The sequence below is a fragment of the Macaca nemestrina genome, chromosome 2 (assembly GCF_043159975.1).
Source record: "Macaca nemestrina isolate mMacNem1 chromosome 2, mMacNem.hap1, whole genome shotgun sequence".
NCBI classification, from domain to species: Eukaryota; Metazoa; Chordata; class Mammalia; order Primates; family Cercopithecidae; genus Macaca; species Macaca nemestrina.
In genome coordinates, this window is record NC_092126.1 from 160,669,376 (window position 1) to 160,681,388 (window position 12,013).

Consider the following 12,013-nt stretch of genomic DNA (forward strand, 5'->3'; position numbering starts at 1 on the left):
GGAGGGAACGGAGAGAGGAAGAGAAGACAAACAGCTGGAGAAAGATAAATACCTAAGTAAGTTCCAGGAAAACACACACAGAGGAAACACATCAATACTGAAACCACAACAATCCAGAAGCTAGTGTTTGGTTACCATTTGCTTCAGCATCCCAATTTCCCTGATCATCTTTTTTTTTTTTTTCTTTTACTTTTCTATTTTTGAGACAGGGTCTTGCTTTCTAGCTAGGCTGGAGTTGTCATGTGAACATAGATCACTGTAGACTTGAACTCCTGGGCTCAAGCAATCTTCCCTCCCCAGCCTTACAAGTAGCTGGGACTATAGGCATGTACCCCTCCGCCCAGTAACTTTATTTTCTGTAGACATGAGGTCTCATAATGTTTCCCAGGCTGGTCTTGAACACCTGGCTTCAAGTGATCCTCCCACCTCAGCCTCCCAAAGTCATTGATTATCTTGACGTATTTCCTCTCATTAGCTTGTCATTTTCCAGCAGGATATTCTGCGATCCAGTTTCCCTGTTCTGCTCTCAAATGACTGACAGGGGGCCGGCACTCTCAGGGGTGACCTCCATGCAGACAGGGCACTGGAGCACAGCTCTGTACCTCCCAGCAGAGGTGGAAGGAGAAGGATGTGAGTATCCACCTTTGTTAGTACAGGCTCCATGAAAATAAACCATACCACCAAATAAATGGTTTAATTTTATTTCAAAATTGTACAAAATGGCCATAAGCGGCTATAAAAAACTTTGTCTTCAGAACATGTGGAAATTCAGAAACAACAAAACAGGTATCATTCACAGTGTAATGGAAAAGCTTTTTCTGAGGCAGGAATTATAACTCTTCCTTCTTTTTCCCTAGTCTTTCATGGTCTCCCTCCCGGAGGGCTCGAATATAATTGGTAAATCCCAATTCCTGCAGGGAAGGGGGAGAGAGAGAGAGAGAGAGAGAGAGAGAGAGAGAGAGAGAGAGAGAGAGAAAGGAGCTTTAATCCCTGAGCTGGCCATGCACGCTCCCTCCCCACCCCCCCGGCCCCTCCAGGGGCTTACTCCTGTGACAGGGAGAGGTGGGCAGACGTCTGCAAGGCGGAGAGGGTCTGCATGGCTTCCACCAGCCCTGACCAGCAAGTGAGAAAAACCCTCGGCATTTGGAGTCCAGCCTGGCTCTGGGGACAGGACATCTGTGACAACCCCTGGGGACTCTCCTCCAGCAATGTCAAGCCTCAGCCAGGCCGAGGGCCTGTGGCCTCTCGGTGCAGTGTTCCAGCTGACTTCCGCGGTTTCTGGGACGCTGCCCAGTGCTGTCCCTCCTCAGTGGCAGTTTCCCTGCCCATCAGCAGAGCAAGCTCTGGGCAGACGCCTCTCCCCGACTTACTGTGCGGTCGCTGTCATACTTTTCTGTGAACTTCCCATAGTGGTAGTAGTGGAAAGTGGGGTAGCCCTTGACAGCCTCCTGCTGGCACAGGTCTTGGTTCTTGTCTTTGACACAGTCAACAGCAGCACAGGCGATCTAGGGGGCAAGGTAAGAAGAGTTGGCACAGGGTGTTCCCAGGCTGAGGCCTGGACCCCACAACACAGATTGCACATCTAGTCCACGTCACAGGCTCACTCTGATTTTTCTCCTCAGTGGCAGGTAGGAACTGAACCAAAGCACCCCCAACTCAGGGCTCCTTGGAGACTGATGGTGCTTGTTTTCAATTTCCAGGTGGGTAAGGTTAGGGGACTTGGCCTGGAGTGCCTTTAGACTGTCCTTTAAAATCAAGAGTATGACGATCATAAAGGAAATGATGACTTGAAAGCATTTGTAAACACCACAGGTTCTGTGGTGCTCTCTGTAAGGGACTGGAGGATTCAATCATTTCTCAACTAATATTTCTGGAACAGTTGCTTGGGGGACAGTATAGTGCCAAGGTTAAGAGCAAGAACTTTCAAGTCAAGTTCCCCAAGTGCACTCTTGGTTTGCCTGGACATTAAGACTTAAAGAAAATGACCCGGCCTCTTGGTGCCTCATTTTTTCAGCTGTAAAATGGGGATAATAACAGTATCTTGGCTATCAGGATATTGTGAAGACTGAATAAGAGAATTCGAGTGAGGCCAATGAGCACAGAACCTGGCACTGGATTCGTGGTCAGGAAATGTCAGCTGCTATTACAGTCACTTCTTCCGACCCCATATACAAGCTCTGTCCCCACTTAGGGGCTCAGTGTCTGGGCAGGGGTTGGATAAAGTGACAATTCCAACACGGTGTGATGTGAGGGATGAGGGAGGTGGCCCAGGTGCCAGGTGAGTGGGGCAAAGGCGCTCTGTATGATTCGCCATCTGAGCCAAGACTGGAAGAGGAGGAGACCAGGGAAGCACATCTGGAAACTGGAGGAGCCCCGCATGACTAAAGCCATCAGAATGTTTGGTCAGAAAGTGGTTCCCACATTGGCCACTGGCCTCTTCTTGACCATCTAGTAAATTCCACATGCTGGGCAGCTTTTCTTTATCATTAGTTGTTTTTTCAAAGGAAGAGAGTATAAAGCAGAAATGGGGAACTTGTTTCCTATTGAGGGTCATACACCAGGGAAGCCGGAGAGGAGGTCCTCAATGGCCACACCCAATACAGAGGTGTTACGGAAGATGGGGCAGACTTCCATGAGAGGGAGTCCTCCCACCAGGCAACACGCACTGAAACCCTGCCGTGTGCCAAGCCTGTTCTAGATGCTGGGGGAACAATGCTGACCTTGACAAAGTCCAGTTATCAAGCGTCTGCTGTATAACAAATGAGATCATTTTAGATAGAGCTCAACGAATGCTTGGAAGAAATTAAAAGAGGGTGATTCAATAAGATAATTTAAAATTGTTGAATAGCCGAGATTCACACAGTTCTTTGGTTGACGGTTATTTGCATTTGGACAAAGGCCCCTTTCCAAGTAGGACAGTCCTGCCAGCCCCCATGGCGACATTTACTCATCATATCCCTCATGCCCAGGTGAGCTGCGGAATGGATAGCTGGAGAGAAGAGTAAGGTGCGGCCTCCCCTGGCCACCAGGCGCCATCCTCACCTCTCTCACCCTCATGCTTCCCTTCTACTCTTCAGTTACGTAACATTCTATATAGTGAGACTTATAAAACAGAGTTTACAAACTTGCTGCCTGCAATCTGTGTCTGGCTCTTAGTCCTGTTCTATTTGGCCCACATTGAATTTAACAACAACAACAACAAAATAAATAAATAAATCTGAATTAGCTCCACCATAGAAATGGAGCCAGAAGATCTAATACAACAATTTGGCTTTCCAGCTTCTCTTTCAAAGTCAGAAGAGTTGATGGCACTTACCCTGCAGTCTCACAGGTGACAACTGGCGGGGCGGAGAGGCAGCTGTCCTTCAGGTAGGCTAAATGTACCTTCCCCAGCATCCCCTGGAGCGCAATTCACCCAGGCCACCAGACTGGCCCCTACACACTTCTGATAACTCCAGCCCACCTCTAAAGCACTTTAGTATTTAAAAACATGAGGCAGATGCTCCCCTGGCCAAATGGTGGGGTTCCATTTCTCAGGGCAGGTGCTATGGGGCCCTGCCCAGGGGCACGGGCATCCACACACTCTCCTTCCCTGCAGCCAGCAGCTAAGGCCCCATGTCCAGCCTGGGCCAGGAGCTGCTGCTCCGCTGTGAAAGTGCTGGACGAACATGGCTCCAGGCTGCTGCTCTCCCTGCATCTGCTTTAAATTATGAATTTAATTTGTATACATGCTCTGGAGCTGTTGGAAACACAGTGTATGGTTTTATAAATCTACTAAATTAGAAATGTATACTTGTTCTGAATCACCTAAACTAGCTGCCAGCTGCACACACGGAGTGCAACTTCTAGCTGCAAAGGCGAATCCATGTGCAGTTTCCACAGAAGAGGAGACAAATGCGTCCTCCCCAAAGGCAGCAGCTTAGACTCTTTGGAAAGAAGGCAGCGAATAAAGCTCTTCTCAGCCATTGAAATTTCACCTAAATGCCTGCACCCCTACATCCAACTCAAGATTTGCACTGATCACCTGCAACACGAACACCTATGATTTCTCAGTTTGCTCTATGGTGGTTGGTACAAATTCCTGGGGCACACACTGCTGGTGTCCTGCCACATCCCTTCGGACCAGCCCTTGCCACAGCACCTGCTACTCTCAGCCTCAGAGCATCCTCCCAGCCTCAAGGAGCTGGACGTAAGGCCAATGACAGATGGGGTTCTAGAACAAGGACCCTGGCTTCCTTGGCCTTTGAGTGGAACAGCTCTGTGTCATGTTTCCTGGTGAGGTTTCCCGTGGGACTGAGCCTTGGTGACTCATACAGTCATCTGCCCAGAAAACACCTGCTTTGGTTCCTCCCCTTTCATGTCTCACTTCCAGGATCCTCTGTGAACTTCCTGAGGTCACTTCCCAAATAAATTCCCTGCACATGAGCCCAGGAGCAGAGTCTGCTTCTGGGAGAACTCAAACTCTGACAATGCTTGTTTGCGATTCTCACTCTGCCCCTCTCCGACTGAGAAACTAGCATATGATCTCTCTAAGGTTCAATCACCTACCTCTTCAGCAAAATGAGCACTGTAACAATACCTAGTTGAGCAAGCTATCGTGAGGACAACATGATGTAAGTAATGCTTTCAGTGGAAGAAGAGCTGTCAGTAAATATCAAATATGTATATTGTTCCTTCATCCAGTCAACATTTACACAGGTCTGAGGGGTCATGACTGTGGGGAGTTCAAGGACAAATGAGGTCTCTGTCCTCAGGGAGTTTTCACTCGGAAAAGGCAGTAGCCAGCCTCATAAACGGGAGGACCTACACGTCATGGCCAGATTCCGGCAGCGAAGTGGGCTCATCGCAGAGGAGGGGCCCCCACTGTCTCAGGGCCTCCCTCTAGGAGTGACCTTCACACCTAGCCCCACCCCACCCCCAGGCTGGGGACACCTTGACGTGCAGTGAAAGGTAAGCCCCCCACCTGCTTGCCAGCCCACCACAGGTCCTGTCTGCCTTGCCCCTTCAATAACTCCATCTGTCCCAACACTAACACGTTGCAGTCCTTTCCCCATCAGTGTGCCAACCGATTAAGTTCCCAAGTAAGCTCCCGGGAGGGGGTGGAGGCTCCCCGGCTAAAATATGAGCTGCCACACACAGCTTTATTGATTCAGTAAAATAAATCTCTGCAGGACCTAATATTGACTTTGGCTATGAAAATGGAAGTGAACAACCAACTGCATATTGATTGGGAAAGGAACAGGGGCTGGCTTCTGGGTGGAAAAACCCCACAATTCCAGCTAAGAAGTGGCAGCATGGGGTGTCAGGAGACCCAGTTCTGGCTGTCAGTGACCCACTGGGCATTCCTGGGCATGGGACACAGCTCCTCTCTGGGCCTGGATCCCTCACATATAAAGGAAGAGGGGACAGGCCAGCAGTCCCCACACACCAGCCTGTGGCCAGCACAAGAGCCAGCTCTTAAAAACCACAAATTTCCAGCACCATCCCCCAGAGACTCCGATCTGATAGTTGTAGGATGGGACCCAGTAGTCATGGTGCCATGCCTGGAGCACAGGGTGGGCACCAGTAAGTTCAGCCCCCCAGGCCAGATGGCTGGCTTCCCTGATGTCATGAATGTAATCTCCAGGAAACCCAGGCAGGCCACCTGCCTCGGACAGAGAGGTTATGAAGTGCATTCCTGAACGCAAGTGAGGGTGATCCCTGGCTTGGAATAAAGGAAGCTGAAAGGAGAGACAGAAGGAATAAGAGACAGAGGGATTGAACCCAGGAAAACGCCACAACACCACTGGTCTAAGACAATCAAGCAAAGGTGCGTCAGTGTCTAAGGGGAAGGGAGCATCAAGGAAATGGGCCCCCGTGTAGCAGTGGAGGGGGAATGGGAGGAGGAGACATGGGATCTCAGTTGCCTGCTGGAGGCCTGGCAAGTCTGGCCTCACCTGCACTGACGCGGGTCAGGCCATAGGGCAGCCTCAGCAGTGGTCTAGTGGGCAGAAAGGGGCCACATCAATGGGGCTGCCCCTTCAGGGTTTCCCCAGTCCCCCAGGTGCCTCAGTTGGACCACACTCCCTGACACCATGCTCCCCAGCATGGCTGGGAGGGCAAGCCCAGGCTGTGTGTGCCAGTCATGCCTCAGGATCCTCACAGATCTCCTGGGGCCTGTGGAGACCTGAGTGGCCGGTGGGACAGGGAGATGGCACACCTCAGCCTTTCTCCTGCTGCCCAGAGCACCCAGCGTTCTGGGTGGGGTGTGATGGACGTCAATGCAGAGTGGCACCTATTCCAGTCCTGTGGACTGGCAGCCCAGGCCGTGCTGGATATCCTGGGACCCCCAAGCAGGAGCAACCACCCTGTGCTGTGCACAAGTGGGTGGGGACAATGAGGGACATGGACATGGGAAGGAAGCCTCCGCTGCCACACACCCCTCAGTGCAGGGAAAGGGGCAGGCAGAGGAGAAAATGCTTCTGGTCATTGTACTCCCTTCTGGTGGGGGTGAGGGGTGTCTCAAAGCTGCAGCCAAGGCTTGTGGGTAACAACGGGACCTCCTGACTCCAGAAAGAGTCCCGGGCTCTAGGTCTAAGTGGGAATCAGGTCCCCAGTTCGTCCCTACTCTCCCTACATGGGCCTGTCCCCAGCCTGACTTCTTTTGGCTTTATGTCCCTGTAAAGTTCTCATCACCCCATCTCTGCCACTCTCTCTGGGCCCATTAAGGTGATCCCAGCACCTGTATCTCTGCTCCTACAAGGTCTGGATGGTACCTTCATGCCTGACCTCCTATTGGCCTCGATCAAAACTGCAAGCCCTGCCCACCCAGCCCTGGGATGGCCATCCGTCTCTGCTTGTGAGTGCTGTTCCACTGATACCAGCTCCCCTTCCCTGCCTTGGCTGAACCTCCGTCTAGGCCTGCTTGGCCTGTTTACCATCCAGGACTCTCTGCTCAGCTTATGTCTGGCCTTGGTTCCTTCCAGCCTGCCCTCGCCCCACCTGGGATTCCACCCAGGAAAGTAGGTAAACCCACGTGTGACTCTGGGTTTGGGTGTGTGTGAATGCAGATCCCACATGACTTTCAGCTTCTAGGGCCTGTTAGGCCAGAGGTTCCCATGACTGAGTCTCAGGGTTGGGAGGAATCTTTGCAGTCTTCTGCATCAGCACTGCCTGGCATGGATGAAAAGGGAACTCAAAGCCTGGCAGTCAATCACACTTCCCCAAATTCAGGGGTATTTCCCTGTCCCACAAGCCCTCTCCCAGCAGCAGCCCCCACTGCACCAGCTGCCTTGGGGGGATGTGCCTGGGGGACACACCTGGCAGCCCTGCACTCTAATCCAATCTGCAGCTCTAGCTTGTTAATTTTATGCTTCATCAGTTGGCAGCTGCAGGAGCCTTTCACTTAGGCAGGGCGAGGCTCCACTGACATAGCCTTGCTCTCCTCCACCGTGGCATCCTCCAGTTGACTTTTGTTGGATTTTTAAATTTGTATTTTTAATTATATAAGTAATGCATGATGATAATCCTACAGTAAAAATGTTCAAGCACTAAAAAAGTAAACAGATGACCCTTTTAACCATCCCTCTTCTCCAAGTAAGTGCTGGAATGGTTTAGCGTATCCCTTTTAGTTGATTTTGCAGCATAAATCCAGCCTGCCCTATCTTCCTTATAAAGAGAATGTCCTGGTTCCCAAGGAATTCCCTGCTTACAGGTCTTAGCTGACATGCCCCTGTTTGGGGAAGGGACTTGAATGACAAGGAGGAAGGTGTAGGAATTAGCTGGAGGCAGATCAGGAGATAAAGAGGGTTATCCTTACCTTTCGGTCATCTTTGAAGGCATCAGCAGCAGCAGTAAAGTGCGGAATGACCTTCTTACAGTGTGGGCACCCTGTGTGAGGGGGGGAGAGAGCACACAGGACAGTGATGCATGGGCAGGGAGGCTGCAGGGCCAGGGGCCCTTCCTGAAAGCTCCAGAGAGGGCTCTCCAGGAGCCCCAACCCAGTCCGCCACACTGTCAGGGTCCTTTCATCAACCTTGCCAGTCTAACCACCTCCCGCCCATGTCTGATCTATTGGTGGGGGGATTGGTAGGAGTCCCTGTCACAAGCATCATATGCTTCTGCCCAGGCTGGGGGGTGATGGTCACTGTAGTATAGTTCTGCTCCTTCCACAGAGGACGAGGAAGAGTCTGATCTTGGGGGCAGAGGGAGCTTTGGGCTTAAAGAGGAAGACACGGAATTCTCAGAGCCTGCTACAATCTTCTCTTGCTCCAGGGACAATAGCAAATCTCTCCATTTCCTGACTGAGAGGAAGTGGCACTGGAAAATGCAGGCTGGGGGGATTTCAGGGCACCCACTGCTCATGCTTTGCTGCTAACTTCTGCGTTCCTAGCAACTCCCACCCAGCCTAGACTATGAGCAGCCAAACCAGGCCCTGGTCCCCGGGTCTCCGTTGACCCTCTGCTCTACAATAACCAGAACCTCGAACCCAGGAACCAGAAGGCCACGGTCAGGGTAAGAGGGAGAGAAGCTACAGGATGTCACCAGGCAGTCCTCAGATCCCTTGATGGTCCCTGTCCCAGGTAGAAAGCTTGTCAGAGCAGCCTAAGGCCTTTGAGCTATACAGGGGCCCCTAACTCCAACATCTGTCTCTTGTTCTGGGCATCACCCTGAGCCCCAACTCTGACCTCAGTGTCTCAGAAGCAGGGTAGGGACCTCTGTGGGGGCCACTTTCTCCTCCTGTCCTGGTGAGCCCAGGAAGCTGCAGGCTGACCCAGCCCTTCCCTCAGCACTAACAGATCAGAACCCAAACCCCCCTCCTCTCTCAGCCCTTTCCCAGTCACTGGTGAACAGAACTGCCCAGGGTGCAGTAGGGCTCTGAGGGGAGGGTTTCCCTGAGCAAGGGGAGGCTCCAGCCCACACCTCCTATGTCAGCCGGCCTACCTCAGCCTCGGGAAGGCAGAGATGCCACGGTGGGAACAGAAATGGCTCTGCTCATCTACTTTCTCCTTTTTAAAATAAGATAATAATGATTGGCATTTCAAAGGGTTTTGTGAAACCAAATTAAGGCTAAGCTACAAGTTTAATCTGAATTTTTTCCTTGATCCAGTCCTGAGATGAGCAGGACCACCCACATGGCCTGGCTGGCAGAGTGGCCAGCTGGCCCAGAGCATTGTGGGGGGTGACGGGGGGTGGGGGTGTAGAGGGATTTGCCAAGTCTCATGCAGAAGGAGCAGAAGAGACCTGGGCCAGCAATGGGTTATATCAGAAATGAGACAAGCACAGCTTAGCAATGTGTCTAGCATAGCCTAGCTCAGCAGAGACTGGCTGATTTTTTAATAGCCTAAAATGGCAATTACAAGTAACACTTCACTAATTTGACATAACAGAAAGAAAAATAGCTCAAATTCACGAAAATGTCACACTATAAAGGGATGATGTTATAAAATTTTCAAAACACTTAAAGAGCGCAATCTACTGGTTAACAAGGTACGTCACAGACAGCTCCTGCAGGCAGCTGCAGGCCCCTTGTGTGTGCTGTATGCCCATAATAGCATTAGTCTGGCTGAAAATAACCACCCCTTCCTGGAAACCTGGTTTGACTATTAATTTTTCCTTTTTAACCTTTGTTCATTGAAAGTCTAAAGGTAACTGTCAGCCTAGTGTAAATTCCTGTTACCATCAATTTAAAATATCTAGGCCTCAGATTAATGGACTTCTGTTGCATCTAATTTTCTCATTATCCAAAAGAAAGAGTGGGGCCAGTGAATAATGGGAGGAAAGGCTGTTTCAGAAAGTGCATGAAGATGCTTCCAAGAGGTGTCAGGAGGGCCAGATGTGGATGATTTTTTTTTTTTTTTTTAATGTGGGCTTAAAAAAAAAAAAAAAAAAGGCACTGCCTCTGTGTAGCAGAAAACCAAAGAAGCCTCTCAGAGAGGGGAAAGAGGAACAAAGACTGAGGACAGGCTGGACAATTGCAGTTCTAGAGACTCCGCCAAGCTGGCCTAAGAAGGGCAGTCACCATGACCAGACCATTCAGCATAAAAGGAGCAAAGAAACAGCAGGAGGAAGAGCCGTGCAGAAGCTGGGGAGACAGGATGTGGGGGCAGACATGGTGGGAGAAGGGATGTGGGAGGTGGAGAGATGTGAGGGGAGGTAAGGTGTTGGGGTGGGGCAGCTAGAAGGGGAGCAGGAAATGTGTGGGCAGGCTGCTTTTCCTTTAGACCTCTATCAGGCATTTGACTTTACTATTTGACATTTCTGTAGTGTTTAGATCCTTCATATACAAAAAGCATATAGTATATGCTATATTTATATATAAAAGTAAGTATTTTTTTATTATTAAAAAGTCAAAAGAGATATCTTTTTTGTCCTTGGACAGTCTTCCCCCTGTAACCCACTGATAAAGATGTATGTCCCTGGGGCAAGGTTTAGGGACAGAAAAACACAGTAAGAGAGATGAAGAAACTCTAAGGAGCAAGCCCTCTGTCAGAGGTTGAGTCACTCAGCGTTTAGAGTTTCGTCAGGGTAGACAGTGAGCCTCTTGAGGCCTGGCAGGGACATGTCTCCTTCCCTTGTACCCTGGGCTCTGGACACTGCACAGCACAGAGCTGATATCTGATGGATAGATGGAAGGCAGGCAGGCAGGCAGGCAGGCAGGCAGGCAGGCAGGAAGAAAGGAAGGAAGGAAGGCAGGAAGGAAGGAAGGAAGGAAGGCAGGAAGGAAGGAAGGAAGGCAGGAAGGAAGGAAGGAGGAAGGAAGGAAGGCAGGAAGGCAGGAAGGAAGGAAGGAGGAAGGAAGGAAGGAAGGAAGGCAGGAAGGAAGGAAAGAAGGAGGAAGGAAGGAAGGAGGAAGGAAGGAAGGAAGGCAGGAAGGAAGGAGGAAGGAAGGAAGGCAGGCAGGAAGGAAGGAAGGTAGGAAGGAAGGAGGCAGGAAGGAAGGAAGGAGGAAGAAAGGAAGGAAGGAGGAAGGAAGGAAGGAGGAAGGAAGGAAGGCAGGCAGGAAGGAAGGAAGACAGGAAGGAAGGAAGACAGGAAGGAAGGATGAAGGAAGGAAGGAAGGGGGAAGGAAGGAAGGAAGGAAGGAAGGAGGAAGGAAGGAAGGAGTTGTAGATCTTTGGCAGCCCAAAGGGGTAAGAGTCTCTCCCAGATTCCCTGGGGACTGAAGCACCTGTCTGCCTCAGCAGCCAGGGTCAAGGGTGGCGGAGGGCTTATGTCTGCTCTGAAGGTCCCTCAGTCAGGGAGGAGCTGAAGAGAGGCAGAGGAAGCACTGTGGCTCTGGTCCAGAGGTCTGGGGGAAAGTATTTCATCTGGACTTTGCAAAGTTCACCTCAGGGCTGGGCAAGGGCTCCCACTCCTGCAGCCAGGTTCTCACTTGCGGCTGAAAACACTCTCTCTCTCTGGCCTGTGCCCGTGACAGACAGCGAGCCACGCAGGCTGCGGGCGGGGCCTGCCACTAACTTGCCCCATGGCCTTGGGCAAGGCTCAGTCCGCCAGAAGGAAGACGTCAGCTCCTGAAAATTTTCAGGCTTCTGGGCACACTGTACAGACTGAAGAGGACAGCCGGAAGCTCCCTAATGGACTGGGAGGGGACAAGTCCCACTCTGAGAAGGAAAGGCAGAAAGAGATGGGCAAGCAGGCTGCCTCAGGGAGGGGGCTGAGGCTGTGGCGGCCCCTCTCAGACCCTGAGATCACAGAGACTCCATGGATTACTGACACTTGAAAGGTGGGGGCAGGGGGAGCCAACAGGAGGGCCGGCTACAACTGAGCGGGTTTATGGCTAGATTGAGCTGCCTGGCTTCTCTGTAGACCGCAGCTTTTATTATCCTCACTCCATTAAGCTGAGTTGTAACCTGGGGGGGAGAGAGAAGGGCAGCAGAGAGTGGGAAATTCTAAGAACCTTTCATTGTAAGTATCAATTAACAACTTCAAAATGGGAATACACAGAAACCCGAGGTCACAGACGTCAATGTCGGCAGACGTGTCACTTCTTCAGCTTAAGCTCTGATTAAAACGAGAACAGCACAGGAGCTCA

At 51.1% G+C, this 12,013-nt stretch overlaps 1 protein-coding gene across 2 annotated transcripts in view; it reads right to left on the bottom strand.

The window, feature by feature from the left end:
- Positions 1-679: 679 nt before the first annotated feature.
- Positions 680-12,013, bottom strand: part of LOC105470273 (protein disulfide isomerase family A member 5) — a 93,948-nt gene continuing 82,614 nt past the window's right edge. For both annotated transcript variants that reach the window (XM_011722084.2, XM_071092348.1), the window contains 3 exons: positions 7,799-7,869; positions 1,371-1,505; positions 680-911 (listed from right to left, as the gene is read on the bottom strand). In XM_011722084.2, coding sequence (XP_011720386.1) covers positions 831-911; positions 1,371-1,505; positions 7,799-7,869 — 287 coding nt within the window. In that variant the 3' untranslated portion in view covers positions 680-830. The remainder of the gene's footprint in view (positions 912-1,370; positions 1,506-7,798; positions 7,870-12,013) is intronic.